The sequence below is a fragment of the Siniperca chuatsi genome, linkage group LG2 (assembly GCF_020085105.1).
Source record: "Siniperca chuatsi isolate FFG_IHB_CAS linkage group LG2, ASM2008510v1, whole genome shotgun sequence".
NCBI lineage: Eukaryota > Metazoa > Chordata > Actinopteri > Centrarchiformes > Sinipercidae > Siniperca > Siniperca chuatsi.
The window spans coordinates 6,970,541-6,994,872 of record NC_058043.1 but is presented as its reverse complement, the minus strand read 5'-3'; the positions used below and the strand labels follow the sequence as shown (position 1 = coordinate 6,994,872).

Genomic DNA, 24,332 nt, shown 5'->3' with positions numbered 1-24,332 from the left:
AAGTCATTATCGTCATTTTAGCTAGCTAGATTTGACAACTGCTGTGAATAAAATTAACGTAACCCAGCTTAACCCTTTTGACAGTGTATTTCTTTTATAATTCAGCCACGCGTTGAGGTGGTGGGAAGTGCATTCATACTTAAACACAATGGGAAAACGGCCTCTCTATTTATAATTTATAACCTAGTTAACAGACTTAAAATCACAACCTTTTTAATGCTGGGTGGTCCCATATTAACTTTGTCTTTTTCACTCCGTCAGTATTTTCTCATCACGCGTCTTCATCAGTAGCTTTACTGTAAACAATCAAGTCTCAAATAGTATCCTTTCACATCCTGCATATAGTATATTATTTAAACCATTTTGCAAGGTGCAAAATTAACTTTTTTGTCCACCGGCCAAATGGCTAGTGAATGTTCAAATTTTACAAGCCACGCAATAGATTTCCATTGTTTGTTTCCCCCTGGTGAGTGAAGCAAATCTACCAGCCACTTGCATATTTTACCAGCATTTGGCTGGTGGCTGGTGCTAATTTTGTGCCCTGCCCGTTTGTGACAGTTGTCTTATTAGCCTGTTTATGTTGTTTGTATTGTATTCATTGGTGTACCAGTGCTTTTATGCTGCCCTCTTCACCCATGGAAACTTTTAAATGTTTTTTATTTATTTTATTGAATCAGTCTGTGTTTGTCCTTCAGGATGGAGGAGAAGATGAGCGAGGAGAATACTGAGGAGGTGAGGGTGCTGGAGGCTCAGATTGAGTGTCTCCAGGCTGAAGTTGCAGCATTGCAGCACCAACAGCAGGACAACCACAAGGAAATAACTTTCCACTTCAGAGGACAAATGCAGGATGCCATGTGAGTTTCATTTTTATTCTTCATTTTTAAATCTCTCTCACACACTTTTTCACTTTTCAGCCTGTAGCATCCAACTTTACATCTTTCCCTGTTGAACTTACTATTACACCCAGGTGGTGCAGAGGCATGTGGTTAAGTAGAAAATGGTAAATTGAAGTGCTGTAAATGAACAGTCCGTTGTCTGTCTCCACAGGTCATATATATGTGGACAGAGACAAGGAGGAGGGAAGGAGAAGGTGCTGTTCAGGCTGAAGGAGGAGGTGGAGGAGCTGGAGGAGGACCTGAAGCAGCAGACACAGATGAATGGCATCAGTCTGAACAGCTGCACCACAAAGACTCTGCAAAGCAGTAAGAGTACAGCACTGTCTGAATCCACAGCCTTCTCTGTTTTCTGAGGTTTTATAGATACAATTATTAATCAATGAATCAGGACAATAACCAGCAGATTAATTGTTCAAAATAATCATTAGTTGCAGCCCTAATTCTTCATATGTACAGTATATTGTTCCTATTGTTTACCCATAGCGTTACTACAGTTTAGTACTGTGTTTCCATGCTTATTACTATCATGGCCAAATATCAAAAAAATGTTTTGTGATGTTAAAGGTACCATGTGGAGTTGTTGACCACTAGCAATGTTATGGAGCAATGTTTTGAAGAGTCCGAATCGTGAATCACATCCTGTTGGTTTCACACTATTCCACTGATCGACAGTTGGCAGCGATAACGCGCCACAAAATGTGCCAACAAAGGAAGGGAAGAAGAAGACTGCTAACATGTACATGGATGTAAACAATACAAGATTTAAAATATTTAAAACACCTGCTTTGCAAAACTTTTTTATGAGGAAAGAAATACATTCAACACTTTTGTTAGACCTCAAGACACAAAAATGCATTGTGGTGAGAAACACTGGATGTAAACCTAACTTTTGTTTGTTTACAAGAAAACTCCACAGAGCACTTTTAAATGGGTCCCTTGCAATGTCATAATGTACTTACACCAGTGTGTGTGTGTCTAGGTGGCGGGAAGCTGGTCCAGCAGCTTTGTGTATCAGGCCACTGCTCTGAACTAGTCTTTCAGGTGGAGTTCCAGCTCTCTGAGGTCACGGTGAGTCATTTCATTTCATGAAAAAATCTGTTGAAGAGACAGGGGACTCTGGTCCAAACCCCACTGTGGCCACCATTGCTGTTGGTTGATAAAGATGTTCCCTCTGTCACCCCCTCGCCAAGGCACCTGACAAAGGGAGTTGGTTGATGCTTAAAATTAAGCTTCAATACATTCAGAAAGGCTAAAATTTGCCTTTCTGAATGCATTGAAGCACCATGTTTCAGCTAAAGTAAGATCAGTCAAATGTCAAATGTTTTCAGAAAATGTTGCCTTTTCTAGTTTCCATATTTATGGAATCTAGTCCCAGATAGCATATAAACGTTTGTGGATTCAATCAATTTCTCTCCGTTCTTGTTTTCAGACTGTAGTCTGGTTTTTAGTGTTTTCCAGATTTACACAGTTCATCCAACTTCTCCTTTTAATTTCTGTGTCCTTTTCAACTAACTATCTCTGTGTCCATCTGCTAGTACCCATCTAATATCAACTAAGCAAAGCATCTAATGTTTTTCTGCTCTTTATAATATTTTATGTCTCCTTTTCAAGATCAAGTTTGGTCATCAAACAAAACTCCAGCCAAAACCTCAGTCTCAATAAAATTATAATATTTTCCACAGTATTAGTAAAAATGTGGATTAAACTCAGCAGCGGTATTGAAGAGCTAAGCATTCACACACTCGTGTCCTTTGCTTACGCACAATTTATTGTATGCTTTTGGTCAAGCAAAGATTGACGGTGCTGTTTCTTTTCATTCACACACATTTTTGGATCCAGCACATTTTAGACTCTAGGTCTAGTCTAGAAATCTGTGGATTTACACAAAACACATTTTTAGAGAGACAAAAGGCATGTTGAAAATGGTTCTGGTAACACACTGAAAGCACCTTTGTTGACTGTGTAATTGGGTGCTGGTGCTGTGTCCAGCCAGCAGAGGGCAACAGAGGACCATGTTCAGTGGTTCACTGATGAGGCATCAAGTGCACAGTTTAGATTTTAGCAGCTCCTCAGACCTCAGCAGCAGCTGTCAGACACGCAAAACACTCAAGAACAAAGAAAATCACTGTCAGGTCTTAAGCATCATCCAATCAGACATCAGACATACATGATCTCTAAATAATGTACAGTCTAAAACAACTGGCACAATTATGATTTAAATCAGGAACTATCTGATCAAAGAATACGTTTTTCAAGATGAACTAAAATGATGGTTGACCCTCAACATCAGCCGATACTGTATATGTAAAGTCAACAGTAATTGTAATTTTCTTATAGGGAGATTCTGTATTGTGATCTGTAAACCTGCTTCATGTAGGTCCAACAGTCTTCTGGTTTTCATTCTGGATTAAACACCAGAACAGCTGGTTTCGTTGAATCACTCCTGGCTCCCCTGGCTCATGAAGTGTCATTAAACTGAAGTTTTCACTTGTTTTGATAAAGAAATTAATTATTTGGTTTTGTAGTGAGTCATTTTGTAAACACACACTCTTCTTACCCTTTATTATATTTTGATTAATACTTACATTTTTTATTGCAACATGATGTGAGCTAATACAACTTCCAGTAACCTTAAAAATGTTTTGTTAGTGGTGTAACCCTTTCGAAACCATTCACAGATATATTATATGGCTCCCCAAATATAGAACACCTTTCTCCTTAACATGGAGATGGATGTTTAAATGAATAGTTCAACATTTTGGGGAAACATGCTTATTCTCTTTCTTCCTGAGAATGAGATGTTCAGATGGATATCAGTCTCATGTCTGTGTGTTAAAGGTCTGGTATGTAGGATTTAGTGGCATCTAGTGGTGAAATTGCAGTTTGCAACCATTTGAATACCGCTCGGATCACACACACCCCAGTTCCAAGTGTGTAGGAGAAACTATGGTGGCTGCGAAACTCGAGAAAAGAGAAACGCGAAAGGCCCAATTTAGAGCCAGTGATTGGTTTGTCTGTTCTGGGCTACTGTAGAAACATGACGGTGCAACATGGCGGCTTCTGTGGAAGGGGACCCGCTCCCTATGTAGATAACGGCTCATTCTAAGGTAATGAAAACACAACAATTCTTATTTTCAGGTGATTATACACTAATGAAAACATACTTATAAATATCATATTCCATTTCTGCCAATAGCTACTCCTAAATGTTACACACTGGACCTTTAAGTACGGAGCTGGAGTCAGGACATGGTTTGCCTAGCTTAACATAAAAACTGGAAGCAGGGGGAAACGGTTTGCCTGGCTCTGTGAAAAAGCAGCTCTGGATGTCTGTTCCTGCTTACTCTACAGTCTTCTCTTTTCAAAACTGGCTTCATTTGATAACACATTATCATTCATCACTGCATTGACTAAGTGACTCAGTATTATTATTATTTTTTAACTGAGTAATTGATGGTGTGTTTGTCCTGCAGGTGGGTCAGAGGTCTGAGAGGAAGATCAGTGATCTGAACGTGGTCATGGATGCCAGTGACCTGCAGAACTTCAGCAGTTTTCTATCTGGGTAAGAACTAACACTGCAGATTGATGTTAAGCTGATGTGGAAAAAAATCGTACCCACTCTTCCTCCCCGTGGAGTTCTGCCGCATCATCTCCAATGATCTGTGAGTTGTCGCGTGTATCTGGAATGAACCTTTTCTTCAACAGCAAAGCTTTTCAGAGTGATCAACCTCTAGGTGATGGTAGTCAGGTTTTTCAAGATTTCTCAAGCTTATAATTTACCTTTTTAATGATGATTGATTACTTGTTGTAATCAACATTGATCAAAAAATTGTGTAAAAATGCATCTGTAGTCTATTTAACAGACTGATTACATTAATTTCTGATCCAAAATCAGAACCAGTTTAACTAACTGACCCTCAACCTCCTAAAATCTGCCCACACTCAGTACTGAACCTGATGTGATGTCATGTCCACTGAAAGTAATAAATAAATATTAAGCAAGCGATTACAGAGTGTAAATAGTCTATAACAGTGATGTTGCAGTTTGAGCCCTGATCTCAACCCCATCCAACACCTTTGGGATGAAATTTATTGCCGACTGTTGGGCCAGACCTTATCTCCCAACATCAGTGTTGGACCTCACTAATGCTCTTGCAGCTGGATGGGAGAAAATCCCTGCAGCCAGATAGCCTGATGAGTGGAGGCTGTTAGAGCAGCAGGTTAATGCCCATGGTTTTGGAATCACATGTTCAACTATCACATATTGCTGTAATGTTGAGGTGTCCACATATTTTAGGCCATGTGGTATATTCTCACATGGGTCAGCAGCCACAAGTTCATTACAGCATGTGAATCAGCTATCAGGTTAACTGGTGTGCTTGGATTGAAACCCAGCGGCCAGTCAGTTTGTCATTTATTTACACTGCTCTGCTCAGTCCAACTCTGCATATATATTATTGGATATTATTCCTGTCAGGATGAAGCTGCCTGCTTAGGTCAACTCAAGTGTTTATTAAAGTAGAAGATGTCAAATTATAAACTGTGGCTGAACTCCAGCTGAACTTCCTCACTCTCACATCCACTTGTTCTCACTCTGTCTGCTCTTTACTCACAAACAACAAGCCTTTCTCACGGCAGACATTTTGACTTGTCAAACACAGGTGTAACTCATTACATTCATAATGGCTGCATTCCATTCAGGTGTGCTGGCTTACTGGTACACCTGCCTGCAAATGGAGCACAGCCATCATTAATATTAGTTACACCTGTTATTTTCCTGCTGTGGCTGTAATGTCTAAACTAATGAGCTTTGGTCAGTATTTGTTTCCTACCAGGTGCTTTTTAAATCCCAGAGTTTTGCCTATTACATCACAGCAAGGGAGGGGCCAGAGAATTTGACTGAACCAAATATTAATTTTGTCATAAAAATCACCAGTATTAACAGCATATGCCAACATGAATCTATGTGATTATATTGACAGTGGGGAAAAAAAATTGTATGCAGTTCCTAGAATAGAAATACTACTAGTAAAGATCTGAAAAGTTGTCAGGGGCTTTAAAACGGAACAGCCTTCAACAGAGTTAAACCATTTGCCTAATCTTTTTTGTTCTATTTGTCTTTAATATTGTAGCTGCTCATTTGTACTGTAAAAAATGTATTCTTATAGCACTATTTAAAAAAATGTCAAATGTCAGCACAAATGCTGAATCTTTCAAGAGAGAATCACTGCATTGAAGAATCAATACATTTCCCCACCATGTTGTCGCATCCAGTGGCCTTTGCTTGTGTCAGTTCTGGTTATTGTTTTAATAACCAGAGCTGACAATACACAATTTATATATTTTGTTTTGGCATGCAACAGAAAGCAGTTTGCCTTGAATCTGTGGTGAACCCCAGTCTCAGTCTTGCTGACAGTATTCACCTGAGCATCAGGAGCACCTGCTTTGTTCTTGACTCCTGTTGGATCCAAGTGAAGATCTCTCAGTTGTGTCTATATAAACTAAATGTGTTGTGTTAATGTGCTCAGGTGCATTTTCTGTCCTGATAACCACAGTCTGCCAGAAAGCGTCTGTTCTGTCAGTGGATCAGCACCACCGAGCAGAAGTCTGATTTGCTCTATATGTGAGGCCAAACCACATCTGGATTGTATGGTCCAGTCTGCAGAATCTGGCAAACAACAGATGGAAAAATACTGGAGATAATGATTCTGACACACTGCTGCCTTCTCACTGACTGCCTTCTCTCTGTGTGTCCAAGTGTGTGACTGTGTGACTCTGTGAGAGAGAGAGAGAGAGAGAGAGAGAGAGTAGAGAGAGAGAGAGAGAGAGAGAGAGAGAGAGAGAGAGAGAGAGAGAGAGAGAGAGAGAGAGAGAGAGAGAGAGAGAGAGAGAGAGAGAGAGAGAGAGAGAGAGAGAGAGAGAGAGAGAGAGAGAGAGAGAGAGAGAGAGAGAGAGAGAGAGAGAGAGATTACAGTCCAAATCAGACTGATGATCTTTCTTAAATCAAGCTGGGCTAAACTATTAAAGATAAACACTGACACTGATTTTTATTAGTTATTTTTATTTAGCTGACACATGTCGTTTCCACATCTGTCCTCCTGTCTCACTGAAGTGGTTTCTTAACTTTGTTAGTAATCAAAGTAACACTGTGGCTACACAGGCTGCATAGTAAAAGCAACATGTCAGCTCAGCTTCAGTCCTCTGTCAATGTCACGCCAGATGTGTCCAGCCACATTACTGTTGTGTGGGCATCTGCATTTTGGCTGTTCTCACAGTCCAAGTCAGAATCACTGTAGTTACATGTGTAAGACTGAAAAAAATAAACTTGAAGCCTAAATTTATGTTCATGTTGATTTTGTCAGACGTTGTGATCATAAAGTAATGATTTTATCAGCACTGTGCAGCAGCTTGGGAATGACTGCCTGGTTAACACGTAGTATTTATGAGCTGCAGTTAAATCACTTTCATATTTTTCAGTTGAAAAGAAACGAATGTGAAAAAATGTGTAAATGAAAACAACTAAATGGTGAATTCGACTGTATAAACACACAGTATAGGTGATCACAGAGAATAGGATGGGACTGAAAACTCCAGTGTGGACTCACATTGTTTTCACATGAAAAAGCCTTTTAAAAATTAAATGGCTTAGTGTAGACGTAGTCTCACTTTTATCCAACTATTTATTATCAAAACAGTTGAAAACTCTTGTAGCCAAACAGTCAGCAAGTGACTGCGATGTGGAAACGCTGTTGATGCAGTGCATTGTGGGATGGGCTTAGAGGATTCAAGGCAGATTGGATTATGTCAAATTTCCTTATGAACCTCTGCCATTAAAATACAGCGCTGCTGTTGTCATGTGGGGATCCAAGCCAACTGATCCATGAACCATTTTGACTCTCAGCCTGTAGTTGAAGAAACACTGAGCCAAGCTGTTGGGTTTCTGAAGTACAGTTTGTGTTTCCCGGTCTAAGCCAGGCTGATAGTGTGAGGCCAAATTGTGCTGAGGTCAGGACAGCAGCAGGAGATATCAGTCAGCTCTGAAGCTAAAAGGAAGATTTACAGCTGTTGCTTTAAAGACATGGCAATTCTTACAGTATACATTCATGTATTTTGTATAGTGTAAGTAAACTAGTTTTGCTGTAGTCATAAAAAAATTGGATTTCAGATTTACAGATGACAGATTTTTGTGGGTCGGGCTGCAATATTCAATTATTTTAAGGACATGGAGTCTATCAAAGGATTCATCTTCTGGGAACATGAATGTGATCAGTAAATTTTATGGCAATCTACCCATTAGATTCTGGCATTTAATATGTATGATAAAGTGACCAACTTGACTCAAAAGTGATGCAGATCCAGGAATTACAGCTCACATCTCAGATTTTCTGGTGGTGTTGTGCTCATTAATGGCTGTTTACCCCGTTGGAAAAACATTCGAGCCAATCCGAGCTTTGGCAGGATAAAGATTAGGGAAGTCATCTTCCCGTGTCAGAGTCAGAAAAATTGCCACAAAAATGATGACGAGTGTGGATGAGTTGTTTGCAGCTGTACAGGTTGTGTAACTCTACTTATAGAAATAACAAATCTTAAATCAACGTATTTGTTCAATAGACATGACAAAGGTTAAGTTAACTGCTCCTACCACCCGCTACCACAGCTTCTGTGTCGACTGGAAACAATGTTGGCGGATAAGTTGACAGGGCTGATTATGAGGCTAAAAAATCTAGAGGTTAATAGAACATTAGGATCTTCTGGGGACCATGAACATCCAAAGCAAATATTATAGTAATTTGGTCAGTAATTGTTAATATATCTCGCTCCTGTTGGTCTCCAAGAGATGTTGATCTGTCTGTTTTATTCAAACTACTGTTTGAAAGTAGAAATAGGTTTAGAATCTGTCCAAATACAAAATTCACAGTGTATAAACACAACAGGCTGTGCCTTGTACTGCAGCGGGGCCTTTCCTTAAATGCACTGTTACTCTGATCTCTTGCATACCTATTTTCCTGTCAGAAAACTAAGCTTGTTGTTCTCTTCATTAATACAAAGTTGTGCTAAAGAGATAATCGCAACACCAAATCTTATCTTGTTTTCTCATCATTCCAACAGCCCTAAAATGTATCCCCAACCAAAATGTATCCACAGAGTATAATATAAAACCATCAATTATTCTAGTCAGTGTTTGGTTTAATTAGATTTCCCCCCCCCATGTGCTGCAAACACATTTTTACTGCTTCTTTGGGATGATGAACTAAAGCCAATAAAATTTTCCAAGTCCACACATCTCATTAGATCTCATTAATGTTTTTGCATTTACAACCATTATGGTTTAATTGGTTCTACACTGAAGATTTAATCAAACTGCATCATTCAGAGCTAGAAGGACCAAATCAGTTCAATACAACAATATCAAACCAGGGATCTCTCTCTCTCTCTCTCTCTCTCTCTCTCTCTCTCTCTCTCTCTCTCTCTCTCTCTCTCTCTCTCTCTCTCTCTCTCTCTCTCTCTCTCTCTCTCTCTCTCTCTCTCTCTCTCTCTGTCTTTTTGGTAGTGCTCCATTATATGGGAGGGTGCTGCCATGTTTCCATCAGCTCTGTGTGGAATAACAGTCGTCTGGAAACTTCACCCGTCTGCCGTCTAGCCCCGGGCCCCCATGGAAAACTTTCACAGAATGTCCCAGGCTCACTCAGACAGAGCGAACGAGTCCAAAACACAGATTATTTTCTGTGCTATTGCCATTGTGTTATACACCATACTGTGTATATAAGGAAGGACCTTTTTGTAACCTACCTTCTGCAGTTTTTGGGTGGGTAGTCCAGGATTTGCTCTGCTTGTTTTTTTTTTTTTTATGAATGGTAGAACATTTGGAGATACAACAAGGTTATGCTTTTTGGACATATCGTTTTAATTATAAAACTTTTTTAAAGAAACTTTTATTCTGTTCCTAATTTAAGTCACTAAGTCAGTTCATCAAGATAGATTTCTTGCCTGCTTTTTGTCCATAACTTTGGAATAATGAAACAAAAGTCGTTCAAATTGAACCTTCTGCAGTGAAGGCTGACCCTTTGTTAATTGTACTTTATATTAAAATAGCGTATTGGTCCAGATAGCATAACTGAATAATAACGAGTCACTTGTTTAAAGTATTTGTGTTTATCGTTGAATGAAAAGCAAATTCTTGATTACAAAGTGTTTCCTTTTTTGGTTTTCTTCAGGTTGCTCAAAGAGCATCTGAAGTTAAGTCCAGATGGATTGTTATTAAATTTTGTACAGATTCATGGTTCCCAGACAATGTATGACTAATGACTTTGATGACCCCCGACCTTTCCTCAAGTGCCACCAGTGGGTGGAAATTTTAATTTGGTCCAATACTTTAGTTTATGACCAAATAACTAATGACACTACATCAATCTCAGCTGTACTTTGTTTTTATTGCAAATTAGCATATGTTAGCATGCTAACACACTAAATTAAATTGGTGAACATGGTAAACATACCTGCTAAATATCAGCATGTTAACATTGTCATTCATGTTAGCATTCAGCTCAACGCTGTCCCAAAGTACAGCTTCACAGAATCACTAGAGTGGCTGTAGACTCTTACCTCGTGTCTACACAGGAGGTGGTTCAGCCCAAGTGGCAACCTCCTGGGCTGTAAAATGAAGCCAAGTGCCAAAAACTGCAGTTCCTCGAATCACCACTTGAGGCTGGCTCCAAGAGCGAGTCAATCGTACGTAACTACAGTGATTATGTGCTGCCAAAACACGGGTGACCTAAACTCAATATTGTGGCTGAACTCAAACTGTGTAGACACAGACGGAGGACTGAAGCTGCTGCTCTGCTAACGTGCTGCTCACACTACGCCTCGTGTGTAGAAACCTTGTTAGTCTTTTTTAATACTATACACTTGTCAGCAGTGTAGGGCTGCAGTTGAGACCTCTGATAGTTCACAGTGTTAATGGATTACATTTAATATCACCCTCTGGGATGAGTTGTATTCAAATAAAAATGTTTACATTTTGGGAGTCTGAACACAATTACTTAATATTGTGCATATTGTCACATTTTTGTTATGGGTATGTTGTGACACCTTTACTGATCGATGATTCAAATCATCAACTTTGAGGGAGCAGAACTAATATATTCCCTTAAATGTTTTAATGATGCATTCAATGTCATTTCAGGGTAGAGGAGAGCAGGGATCTTCTGCTGTTCTTCAGGACTCTCAGGACTTTCTCAGACAGATGTAATGACCGGCGCAGAACCTTCCAGCACTTCCAGGTAAGTGAAGACAAACCTGCACTGTAATGAACTTCCTCTTACGCAATGTGTTTAACACCACTGATCACAATTTTTCGAAACATGGCAATATTTTGGCCCAGTGAGATTGCCACAGCTTTTTTTCCAATTGTTTATATATGAATCTGGAAACATGAGGGAACATTTTTGACTTGTTGCTCAATGAGATCTCTGCATCATTTGTGGTGGACAAGATGCATCAGTCCATCCTGAATTCTTTCAGTGGGGAGACCAGATGGTCCATCAGTCAGTGTGAGGGCAAACAGACCTAAAATGGGAACTTAAAGATTGGATTTAATCTTTAACCTCTGCTTGATCCCTGCTGGGTTTCACCCTCATCCATCACTGGAGGAGCCTTGTTGTCTTGTCCAACTTAGAGGTCAGAGGGTCACTCCAGAAGGACAAGGTTTCTCTTTGTGGCTCAGAAGGGACTGACTTCAGGTTTTATATTTCATAAGTAAAATTCTTACTGTGACTTTGCTTTGACAACCCTTTACTGACCCACAGGACTCTAGCACTATGTAGAACTTTCACTTTTTTTGTCATTGTAGGTATTTTCAAAAAGAATGCCTTTGTTGTCAAAATAATGTAGGTGCATGAATATACAACTGAAGCCTTAAAACATGGTGTCTCCCTATCTTCATAGCAGTCTGGCAGTCCAACAATGTAAGCCTGATAATGAGGTTAAAGGGTTTATTTCATGAAACTGAATGTGGGCTCCCAAACCAAGGTATGAAAATCCTTATCAATGCTGTTATTCTGGTGAAATTTTGGAAACATTTAATTTTCAGGCTTGGTGAATGGCTGAATGGTTGGACAGATAGATACGATAGATAGATGCGATAGATATTCTAGATATTAGATATTCTAGATATGTAGATATCTCCTGGCATTGTCTGAAAACATGACAAATCTAATTTAATTTGTAGTATAGTGCCAGCCTTAGCCTGTGTATGTGGGTTTTCTTCTGTTGTCCCTTTTTAAATGGCTGAAAATATTGTGAAAAAGGTGGTTGTCAGCTCAATGCCGATGATGAATATAGTTTGTTTGTAAACTGCTTATATTCAGGCTGATGAAAGAGTGTAAAAATAAAGGTTAAGGCAGTGGGTGTGAATTAGTGTGGGCATGGTAAATGTCAGGGTGGACTTTATTGAAAAGGTAGCAGTAAACTGTCAAATAGTAAATCAAGCTGCAGAAGCAATATGGAACCTATTCTCCTGTTTACTTGGAGAATGTAATGTTCTGCCAAGTTGGCTGGGCTGAAGGAGGATTAACCCACATTTTCCATACTGGCCTGTGTGCTCTAAACTCTTATTTTGCTTTAGTTGCATTTTCTTCAGTGTTATTATGGAAAAATGTAATTCCCATTGTAACCATTCTGCTGTAATGTGGGCAGTGCCTTGTATGCTGATTTCCATGCTTTAATGACACAGACATGAACATGTATTTAGAGGAATAAACAAATAAAGATATAAATCACAAAGAATTCACATACAATCCAGGCCAGAAATCTTAACATTTTTCTTGCTGGTAGACCACAACATTAACCAGTCACTGTAGGACTACAGATGATGGTTGGCTACGTAGCAGTTATAAACCACAGACATTTACAAGCATGTGGCCAATCACTGATTGGCATTTCTCCATTGAGGACATATTAGTGTTAAATGTCTCTGTACACAGACACACCAACATGCACAGACTCTTCAGTCAGCCATGGGGTTAGTGTTTAGTGTTAGTGTTTGTTGTGCTAGTCGTGTGGCTTAAAGATGGCGGTATTGGTTTCAACACTCTGCAAGGACCAACAACTTAACAATGGTAGCTATAACTCTAATGCTATTCTTAAGGTTCATATCTATATTTGAGAGTTTAAAACATTCTATAACAATACATTGGTCGATATTTGCCTTTTGATTTAACATAAACAAAGATTTTGATAAGTCATGAAGATGACTGTACATACTGAGCGGGACATTTTACAGTGTAAAAATAAACTCACTGTGCTCTCTAGTGGACATGCAGTGTAACGAAGACACTGTTTCAAAATGACCTCAAACATGTCTGACATTTCTGTACTGACATTTCTTGGTGTTTATCGGTAGACATATTTGCTGATTCCAACATTTGAGGCTGTACCCTCAATGCAGTTGCAATTATAGGACTGAAAGTAAACAAAATGACGTTAAACTGTCTTTATGAACCTCTGCCATTACCAGTGTCTTGTGGATGTTTAAGTTGTATGTGGGCTTGTTTTTTATTCTTTGACCACGAGAATAGCTGTTCTCTGTTCAGGTTTGTTATGGCTGTGGATATGAATGTATAGTTCTGTGTTAAGGGGATACAGTGTAGCTGTGGCAGGTACATTTGTAGGTTCAGCTTGGGCTGCTTGTGTTTTCCTACAAGTTTCTGATGCTGATGGAGATTGTTCACAGTGAAGACAACTATAAAGAAGTTAAAGCGGGACTGCCAGAACCTCCGCCAGTACCTATACTTTAGGCTAAATATTAAAAACACTATCCCTTACATGTGAAGCAGACTCAAACAATGATTCCAAACTGATTTTAATTAAAAAAGTTTATTAAAATATCATGTCACATACACATCTTCCTGTACACCACTTATTCACATCAGTAATAATTTCTAAAGTAATTTTTATTACTGGAAGGGAAGAGTTAGGGACACAAGCAAGACATTTTAAGCAGACAAAATAAAAAGGAGTAACTTTCACATTACATAGATACATTGTTCTCCAGTTCACTTCTACTGGAGTCTATAAATTAAAAAACAAAGTGAAGCTAAGTCACAAAATGATTAAGAAAGCCTGCAGTTGAACAAGTCTACATGGCCATTGCCTTTATGTAGAGGCATTTTTAATGGAATAATTAAAAATGAAATCAATTCACACAATGGCAGAAGAAAAACCCACAGTGTTATGTTCATTTTCTGAGAAAAGCATTTACAGACTAACCAGCTGGCATTTCAAGACAGTCTAATGTTTATCAGCTGTCTGTGTCAGCTGGGATCAATAGTCTGACAAGCAAGACATCTCAAAGCAACATACACTTAATGTAATGAAAAATTTTAACAACGCTCACAGGCTATTTTCCTTTTTTCATTTTGTCACGTGATAATCTTGTTTGGAAGAGACTGTAGCATCTTCTCTCCTACTGTCATCAGGACGCTAATATATACTCAAATATTAACTGCAAAAAATACAGATTGGAATATGGTTTACCCAAAAACATTCTGTTTAACATTTCATTTCAGTGGTGACAGTATGTCAGAGAAAACTTCTATTATCAAAACTTTTATTATTTTTGCAATGTGTTTACCTCAAAGCCAGCCTAAATCTCACAAACTCATCTTCTCTACAATTTTAGTCTGGAAATTTTAAAATGAAGCATGCAACAACATTAATACACATAATCAAAAAACGGACTTCAGTCATTTATTCTTGCGATGTCTGTCCAAATGAAATTCCTGATGACCCACAATGAGCAAGGTGAAAACTGTGATCTGGCTTAGCAAGGCTAAAAAAGCGTGTGTCCGTTAAAAGCACCTGTTGGACATTTAACTTGTTGTAGTATTCTAAAACATTTTGTTGTTAATTAATGTAAAACCTCAAAATCTGAGATTTTACACTAGTACAAGATACTTGTTTGGTTGCTGTAATATCTTGAATTACAATGCTTTTCTTAACTACTTATAGTTACTTATAGTAACAATGTTTCTATTTTAGAATTCACTTCACAAAGTGTGTGAAAACATTGGCCTGTTGTGTTTTAAACTAATAGATACAGGAAGTTACAAGCAAGCCTGTTTGCTTGTGGCTGCGTGTGTGTTGGTTCAATGTCACAAGCAGCTTGTGTAGTTTCATTCATCTAGGAAGGAGAGCGTCAGGTCAAAATGAAACAATAAATTGGACTGTTGTTGTAGAGGTGTTGAAGCTTCTCCACTCATTCAAGGGGGTTACATCAGTTCTACTGGCATTACACCTGTGGGAAGGACATTCAGAAGTGTTTGTCAAATTTATTAACAGCATCTGAAGCCCCCTTTCCAATGGCAGAATTGAAGGCTGTGTTAGACAATTTTTGTTGTCTGAAACAGATAATCTGACAAACACGTCCACTTTATGCAGTGATTGGCCAGGTGTGTGGACGTGTGAAAGTAGGTGGTATTTGAACTTCTTTCTCAAGCTCTTCCATCACTTTTATTGTGAATTTCTGAGTGTAACACATGATTTAAAAGACAGAGTTGTTGGAGAGAGATTGGGGAGGCAGTGTGATGCAGCCACGAGGAGGCTATGACTGCAGGCTTTTCAGTTAGAATATTCATAACTAGAAGAAACACTGATTTTAGACGTGGTCAGGTAAACTAGTTAGTTTGAAGCATATTGAGGCCTTCACACCCCTTCTCAGGCAGTTTCGCACCATGTCATGTGACTATGAATCTCAACAACTCTCATGTGCAACTTCCTGCAGACGTTTAAATGCCTGGTACTCCCGACCAGTCAGTAGAACTGAAGAAGGCCAGAGTAGAGAAACTACTTCAATTCTACACCTTCAGTCCAGTGAATGGTTTCATTTTGACCTGACAATGTCACAAGCTGTTTGTAGGTTTGCTGAAGTAAAAACACTAACACCTTTATCTCCACCATGGGACCAGCACCCCAAAATCTAGAACGTCACGGTATCCCCCCAGCACTCTGTTGTGGGAGAACTGCTCCATCAGCAACAAAGGGGCTACAGTAAAGTTTCTGCCTCCTCAGCGGTACTGTCCGACAGGCAGTACCTTCATACAGGTGAAGCTGTCGGGATAACTTAGACAGCACCACGGGGTTGCCGTCCATACGGACCTCACTGAGGCTCGGCCGTAGGTAGTAGGTGTCATTGGACCTGCAGAAGGTGTCGACGTTGACCTCAGTGATGTTGTTGTTCTGGAAGAAATGGAAACAATGTTGAGAGTGTAAGATGTGTGTGTGTGTGTGTGTGTATATATATATATATATATATATATATATATATATATATATATATATATATATATATATATATATATATATATATATATATATATATATATACACACACACACGTGGGCAGTGTTGTGCAAGTTCACACTTTACAAGAGCTAGCTCAAAGTTCACAATACCAAAAAATGAACTAGTTCACATTCATTTCTTCCGTTTTTTTCCTTTACAAAATACTGTGAGTTTGACTTGACTCCTTCTTGCTTTTCTTTTGGTCTTCTCCTTTTCGTCTTCTTTATTCTAAATTTAGCTATTACCATTTTGTTAAAATTATTTTGTTTTGTTTGTTTTGGGGTTTTTTCTTCTTCACATGCTGTCCCCTGTTACTTGTCTGTGTGTGTCCCTTTATGTTTTGTAAATCAGTATCATCTGTTGTTACCTTGTCAATAATAATAATAAATAATGAAATAATATTTTTTTTAAATCCTCAGGATCAGGTAAAAAAAATGTGTCCTGTAATATTTATTAAACTCTCACTTAGTAAGTTCTAGCAAAAAAATTAATGAATGTAATCTGTTTTAAATTAAATCAAGAACACAACAACTTGTACAGCAATTGGAGGGTGTCAGTAGTTTCTGAAATCAATTTATTTCTGCTTATTTTAGCTGTAAAAGATACAAACCTGTAGATGTAGGATCTTAACACTGTCTGGGATGTATGGAACAGCTTCCAGCTGGTTGTCGGCCAGGAAGAGGTTGACCAGCTTGGTCATTTTCTGTTGGGGAAACAAATTCACACCATGGAGACCCAGTAGATTCAACAGTTATTAGTTGTCCTATCACTGCATGGGAAATGAAAGTGTACTTGCAAATATATACAGCATACCTGGCTATAAACTTCGGGAATAACTAAATTATATGAATAGGTTAAACTTTTGGGAAATATGCTTTTTTGTTTTGTTTTTGTGAGTGAGATGAAAAGATTATCAATCTTATGTCTGTACATTAAGTACGAAGCTGGAGTCTGGATGTGGTGAGCTTAGCATAAAGACTCAATAATTAACATGTTGTATCTTGTTTATTTAATGCATACACAAACAGAAATGTAAAAAGGATAGTTTGTGGTTTTAGGAGCTGCAGCTATTTCTTGTTGAACAACAGCCAGGTGTAGTGACTGTGTACAGCTTCCTGAAGTCTTGTCATCACACTGAGGTTGACAGGTATGGTACCTTCGTGCCTGTACAGAGACCATAACTGAAACTTGTGCGACCACGTGGTAACCGACGTTATAGCCGCTGCTGCACAGAAGAACTTGCCGGATGGATATACTGTCAAGAAAGAGTTCCAACATTTAACTCCCTGTAAAACCACAAACTTCTCATCTCACTCTTGGGAGAAAGAAAATAAGCGCATTTCCCAACATTTTGAACTATTGAATAAATGTGTTTGAAAGCTCTGCAGAAAGAAAATATAGGCTCCATCCAAGCTTTCCTGTAATAGTTTTCTATAATATGTTGTACAGTAACCTAAAGTGTTGTTGCTTAGTATCTGTATTATATTTGCGCAGAGAAGAGATTTACAGGAGACAGTACAGGATTTGGACAGCCTGCATTCATCTTCAGCATTACATTGCTGAGCAGAGCTTATGGCTTGCTGTCAGTTTGGCTATCAGGGTTTTTCCGGGCTCTGAATGGGCCTTTGAGGGGTGACTACGCATGACATTAAGCATGATCGGTCCATGTACAGCAAAGGCAATGAGTCTGTGTTACCTTATTTGACAGAAATCTATGTATTTTCCTGTTATTTCTGACCATTTGATCAACAAAAATGTAGGGCTGTACCAAATGTCTTTTTATTTATTTTTTTACATTCAAAGCTTCTATTGAGGTTTTCGAATGAAGCTTTGAATGTCTGTTGTCATATTTTATGACGTCATCACCCTAAAAAAAAAATCCTCAATTTGAATAAAGTGATCCGTCAGATTAAATGAGTTAGTCTTTAAAGGAAGAATGAGTAGGATTTGTCGGTTGCTGCTTGTAGAGAGAGAGAGAGAGAGAGAGAGCAGCGGTGGTCGTTAGCGAGAACAACACAGTAAATCTATTAAGAAATAAAACGTTATTTTCTGATTGTTTCAAGGCGGTTACGGTCACACCTCCACACAACCCTGCAGGAAGGTGCCACATTGCTGGATTTTGTGTGAATGCAGCCGAAGCCACGCTTCATCCTGTCTACTGTGTCTGCTCTGCATGTGTGTGTAGCTCAGCCTCACCCTCGGTCAAACAGACACACAGACCTGAAGCTCTTTATACATCCATGACACAGACAGAGAGAGCAGAGGAGAGAGACAGAGACAGCCATGTGACCTGGTCGCTACGTTTTTATAGTCCCGGCTTTTATTTTATGAGAAATCACAGGAAGTCCTCTTTCCCATTGGTGCTAGCTTCACAGCAGAGCGCTCAGACCCAGTAAAAAAAATTTCATATTTAAGTTTTATGTTCTGCTTGTTCAACAGTTGTTTGATAAATTGCTATTAAACACAATAGAGAGGATTAGAATTGCTATTTTTATTCTCAGTTCTTATCATTTTGGCGCTCGTGATTTTCCTTTGGTGCTGGCTAAAACCTCTTTGGGGAGTGCCAAAAATTCCCCTATGCAGGAAAAACCTCTATGTCACTGAAGCTTTTGTTAATTTGTTTTTATCTTTCTGAAGATCACTCGCCAATGAAAGACAAATAGTTCTGTTCTATTTGATTTGTCCCATCCTTTACAGTAGATCAGATTGGGATATTCCTAATTGAAAAAGTTGTGAGAGTTGATGATGTGTACCTTGAAAGCGTTAGCTTTGACACCCCTGGTTTTGAGGAGGTTGTGGTTGGCGTTGAAGGATGTGAGTTTGGCAGGGAGCATAGGAAGTTTGACCAGTCTGTTCTCAGCCAGAGACAATTCCTCCAGCAGATTTAGCTTAGCGAATGCCCCGTCTTCAATCTCTGAGATCAGGTTCCCGGTCAGGTCAATCCTCTTCAGAGTCGCTGTTGATAGATGGAAAAAAAAACTGTTATTACAGTTGTAGCCATTTGTTGCCAGTGAATCTGAGCAGCTAATATTAAATGTGAGCACTGATATTTCTTATTTGGGCTAGGAAATTGTCAAGTCAGGGTTTCCCCAGAATATTGTTTAGCAGTGGTGCAAAGTGCTTTACTCTCTCACATCCATTACCTGACTATGGCTGATTGAGCTCCTTGTTGCTAATTTCCCCTTGAACATTTTCCTTTTTCCTGAAATTGTAACGTGCTGCTTTCATTAGTTACCGGGAAGCGAATGTATGATGTCATCACTGTCACCTGCTGAGCTGAATCTGACAAATTGTGATTCACCTCTTTTCATGAGTTTAGTTACTACTTTAGTTAATAAAAGTGTAATACTTTCTGGTAACATTTGGGGGGGGGTCTGTAGTTCAGGCGAGGCAGTGTGCCTCCACCATAAGGTGCTACTGGAAACCTTGAGAAACAGTGAGGCATCTATCTATATGCCACCTCATTTGAATCTGATGAACCAATAAACAATGGAACAGTAGATTGAACATCAGGGGAAATACATTAGAATGTGTCAAACAGGGCTAAGCATATTATGAACCAGAAACATGAACAAACTTTAAACCATCAAAAGAAGCTGATATCTTTGGCGTATTTGTCATGTTTAATTCTGCTGTCAGAGCTCCATGCAGGGTGTCCAAAAGGACACAGTGACACCTGTTCACATATGTCATTCATGAGCAGCGAGCTAACAGAAGGTCAGAAGCACCTAGTTATCTTGTTTTTGAAAGCAAATGCTGCTTAAAATGTTAGCTTTACCCTGTTTACTTACCCATACCATTGCTACGCTGACAACATGCAGCTATACTTCCCCTTAAAGGGGTACTCCAGTGATTTACTTTTGCACTTTTGCATAAAGTTGGGGGACTCTCAAGAGGCCGATTATTTATAAAAAAAAAAAAAAAAAAATCTAAATAATGGTCAAAATCAATCCTGTCCAAGATATCTTGACTTTTAGTTCCACGTTTGGGTCAAGCTCCAAAAACACTGGGTCCTACATTTTCCATAATGCAGTTCAATAGTGTCTTTTCATTAGATCCTCCCATCCTGGTAAATACCAATGTCTTTCAAACTCTACAGGCATAATTCAACTGTTTTCACAGGTTGACTAGGACTAACCATGACTAGTAAACCTATCTTCACCTGTAAAAGTGGTGTAGTGCTTTAACACAAATGGCTTTAAGGGCTTTCTCTAAATGATAAAATACAGTATAAAATGTAGAAAAGTTTGATTTCAATCAGGAAATATCTGATCAAAGATCAAGACAAAGACTCTGACAAAGCATTCATTGCCAACTTTCAGTCTTTGACAGCATGGCTGGACAAACTTGGCTAAACAATCAACATTTTGTGACGGAGAGAGTTTCCAGACTTACCAATGCCAACAAAGTCTTTGATGCTGATCTTTTTGATCTTGTTGAAGCGGGCATAAAGGTAGGCCGTCTCTTGAGGCAGGGTGGGAATACTGGTCATGTCTGGACTGACCTCCTCACAGTACACTGAACCAGTCAGGCACACACACAGTAGGCAGGTGGGCAGGTCTGTAACACAGAGGCACCACACAAACATCAAGCTGTCTTCAGAATAATCTTCTACGGTCTTGGTTACATTTATATCAACCATTGATCTAAATCGATTCTCGATTAATTGTTCAGCATATAAAATGTCAGAAAATACAGTTTCGTTAAGCCTGAGGTTGATGTGTTAAAATGTCTTGTTTTGTTTGATATTCAGTTCATCAGATAAGACAAAGAAAGCAGAAAATCCTCCGATTTGAGAAGATGGAAGGAGGTTATGTTTGGTATTTTTGTTTGAAAAATCTATGTACTCTTATGATCACAAGTTATTAATAGAATTTTGATACTTCAAAAAATGCAACAGATATAAAGGAAAAACTTGTACTCATACAAAGGAAGTCATATCTCCACATAGGTCCGTCCAATTAACATGTAACTTGGCCCAGTAGTTTGTGGCCGCCAGGTGCAACTTGTGCTAAGGGGCTTGGTTCTGTTCATACCTGCTTGCAGGTCTAGTTATTATTATGACTATAAAATTGGTTTAATTTTGTCTGTTACAGTTATTTACCTATTTATTTTTTTAAAAATCTCTTTGTAAAGCACTTTGGTCAACACTCTGTAGATACATTTGACTTGTCTTGATGTGATAATAACTAGGATGATTAGCTTACACTTTCAAGTTTTCCATAAACTATAATTTGACCCTCTTTTTAAAATTGTGGTGGTTACTTATTTTAATGTGCAAAATTAGCTTAATCCAGTTCCTGTCACCCCAGAACCTAAAGGAACAGGTACCCATGTTGGTGTTAAATCTTGGTAAGCACAAGTCAGAAAAACTAGTCTGATGGACATGGAGTTCCCCAAACTCTACAAACATGGTCTTTGAGATAGATATTATGAACCACAACGAGCTATGGTAATTGCTGTTTGCCAACATGTGCTCCTGGGTTCAAACCCAGCACAACCCTGATTAACTCGACGGGGAAATCTGTAGTTTGTCTTTGAGTGTCTTTCACAGACCTTCAAACCATTAACAGATTGAGTCAAAGCAACTCAAAACTATTGACTAGCAGTTTTATACTTCCCCTATAGTTTAAATTAGAACAGATCAGATTGACCATTATTTAAAACAGATCTTTCTCTTACCAGAGATGTCTCCTTCCTCTGTGATTGGGCTGTCATCAGGTTCATCAGCAAGAGGCAGCGCCCTCTGAAGGAGAAAACACGGCCTGTTCATATACTGGCCAGCTCATTGGCTAGAGCAAAACATTGACACTGCTAGGGTTAGGAGGTCAGTTTTGAAAATATGCTAACACATTGCACTGTGTCAAACCAAACCAAATGAATGTATCTGTACTACATTGTGCTTGACTCAGCTTGGAGCATATAAGGAGGTAAAATACAAAATGAACTGTTCTTCAGCAAGTGTGGTTAAACAAGGTGGTCGGGTTTTGGTTAGGTTTGATGTAATGGTTGAACTGAATAAAAGGAGAGACAACAACAGTTTGGCAGTTTTCTCTCACAGCCACAGACATGTAGACTGGGATTAACCCACAGTTTTATTTGGAGAATACTGTTTACACACTGATGGTGATTGTGGCAATATTAAGTCTTACTGTAATGAATTCATTGTGGACAGTGAAGGTGGTAACTGAATGTGTGATGTTAATCATTGTTGAACAAGAACTTTAGTCTGTTCGAGAAATTTTTAAGACTAATAAATTACGGCTAAGTGGGCATGCAGACCGTAAACACCACCGTGTTAAAAAACAACAACACAAGAGTCTGTTCGTGCAGGCGTGTTGCTTCAAGTACAAGTGAAGAGAGGAAATATCCAGGAAATCCAGTTTCAGTAACAGATCCATGAGTTCAAAGGTTTATCAACACCAAAACACTGTACAGCAGTTTGTGATACTATGATAGTTTTTCAACTCTGGCAAGTTATCATGGCGATAATCACTTTATCCTCTGTTTCCACAATCTCCAGGTGATCAGTAGAATTACACTTTTCACATTACAAGGTCATCTGGCAGAAATGCGTGCTTAGATGTATTTGATTGGCCAATGCCGTGTATTGTTGGATGAAGTTTAGTCAGGTTCAACTTTTTTGCTGTGTTGCTTTGGCCAGAGCCTCTGCATCTGTCACACTTATTTCTTTCCCTCTCATTCTCTGGGTTGTTTGTGGGTTTTTCACTTCCTGCAAGTGTTTCCCAAAGGATGAACCAGACCAGACTTTGGTTTTGGTTCATCCAAATATTTCTTGAAGAGGTTAGTGTGGTTAGTTGAGGGTCAGTGAGGTTGATTCAGGGTTTGGTTTGTCTGGTGGAAGAACAAGTTAGACACAGCAAGTTGTGTGTATGTGTGTGTTTGTTGAAACTGTGAGCTTAATGAAATATTATCTTCTTAGGGGAGGAAAGTTAAGTCAAGTGCTGACAGTTTGGCAGTTTCTGTTGTGAGCAAGTTGGAGAAAACAAATGAATTGACTAAACTATTAAGTGGAATGTCAACTTTTAGAATAATGTGCTTGGATCATTGATTTTGAATATTGCCAACTAATTAAGCATGACCTAATCGCCCCTGGGGATTAGTAAAGTCTTATCTCTTATCTTTTTTTCATCTGTTTAATCAAATTTTTAGCAGAAATGTCTCTGGTCTATTTGTGCTCATATTTACTGTAACAAAAGCAAAATGTTTGTTTTTAATTTTATTCTATATATATTGCATATTTTTGTTTGTGTTTATAAATGTATCCTTATCACCTTGAATTAATATGTAACAGTGACAACCACAAGTGTAAGGATTGTCTTCTGAAGTCATGCTACAAGTGAACGGCAAAACACACTACTGATTAAAACTGTTTACTTGCTGACATTGGACTACTTGTGCAAAAATGTGTTAAAGGTTAAACAAATTAGTATGTTTAAATTTTCAAAGCATAATTTATATAAATGCATTCGTCAGTTACTGAAGACAGCATATTTTGGCAGAGAAGCATGATGTAAATAATAAAGTTCTTACCTTTGCCCTCCTTGATTTCAAATGGTCACTGAAGTATCCGTTCAGCTCCCTGCCAGGTAGAGATCCCGGTATCAGCTGTGAGTCCTGGTCAAACCTCCTGGCCGAGGCTGCTACCAGCCACGGCACCAGCATACAGGTGAATAAAAGAGCCTTCATGCTGTCCAAAGCAGTGTGACGCCGACACACCAGCTTGCCTTAAAGCCTGAGTTTGGGTCAGCAGCTGCTCTCTGCTACGAGCCCCTGTTGGGATGTGTCAAATGACTGTATTTAAAGGCTGAACCAGTAGCTTCCAGCAGACTCTTAAAGCAGAGTTTATAGAGCAGAGCACTTAACCCTTCCCTGACCACCCACCACTGAGAGAGAGACAGAGACACAGACAGGATGTACAGAAAGAGGCAGACACACCAAAAACAGGCACATATGAAAAAGGACAGTCAAAGAGAGAATAAAGTGTCAATTGTTTCTATGTCCCTTAAATGTGTACAGAAAAAAGTATGCACAGCAAAAACTGCAGCGAAAGCAGAAAATTGAAAGTTGACAACC

General features: G+C 38.9%; 2 protein-coding genes across 3 annotated transcripts in view; one reads left to right on the top strand and one right to left on the bottom strand.

Moving 5' to 3' along the window:
* Positions 1 to 24,332, top strand: part of LOC122865028 (centromere protein P) — a 100,828-nt gene that overhangs the window by 343 nt on the left and 76,153 nt on the right. For both annotated transcript variants that reach the window (XR_006375373.1, XM_044172943.1), the window contains exons 2-6: positions 696 to 854; positions 1,048 to 1,202; positions 1,876 to 1,964; positions 4,370 to 4,458; positions 11,080 to 11,176. Coding sequence is in view for 1 of the 2 variants with exons in the window: in XM_044172943.1 (XP_044028878.1) it covers positions 697 to 854; positions 1,048 to 1,202; positions 1,876 to 1,964; positions 4,370 to 4,458; positions 11,080 to 11,176 (588 nt within the window). In the remaining variant the exon portion in view is untranslated. The remainder of the gene's footprint in view (positions 1 to 695; positions 855 to 1,047; positions 1,203 to 1,875; positions 1,965 to 4,369; positions 4,459 to 11,079; positions 11,177 to 24,332) is intronic.
* On the bottom strand, positions 15,812 to 24,147 carry ogna (osteoglycin, paralog a). The gene is given in 7 exon segments (XM_044172974.1): positions 15,812 to 16,012; positions 16,014 to 16,130; positions 16,846 to 16,938; positions 18,989 to 19,191; positions 20,631 to 20,795; positions 21,918 to 21,981; positions 23,790 to 24,147. Coding segments are annotated over 7 exon segments (852 nt in total). The 5' UTR covers positions 23,946 to 24,147; the 3' UTR covers positions 15,812 to 15,958.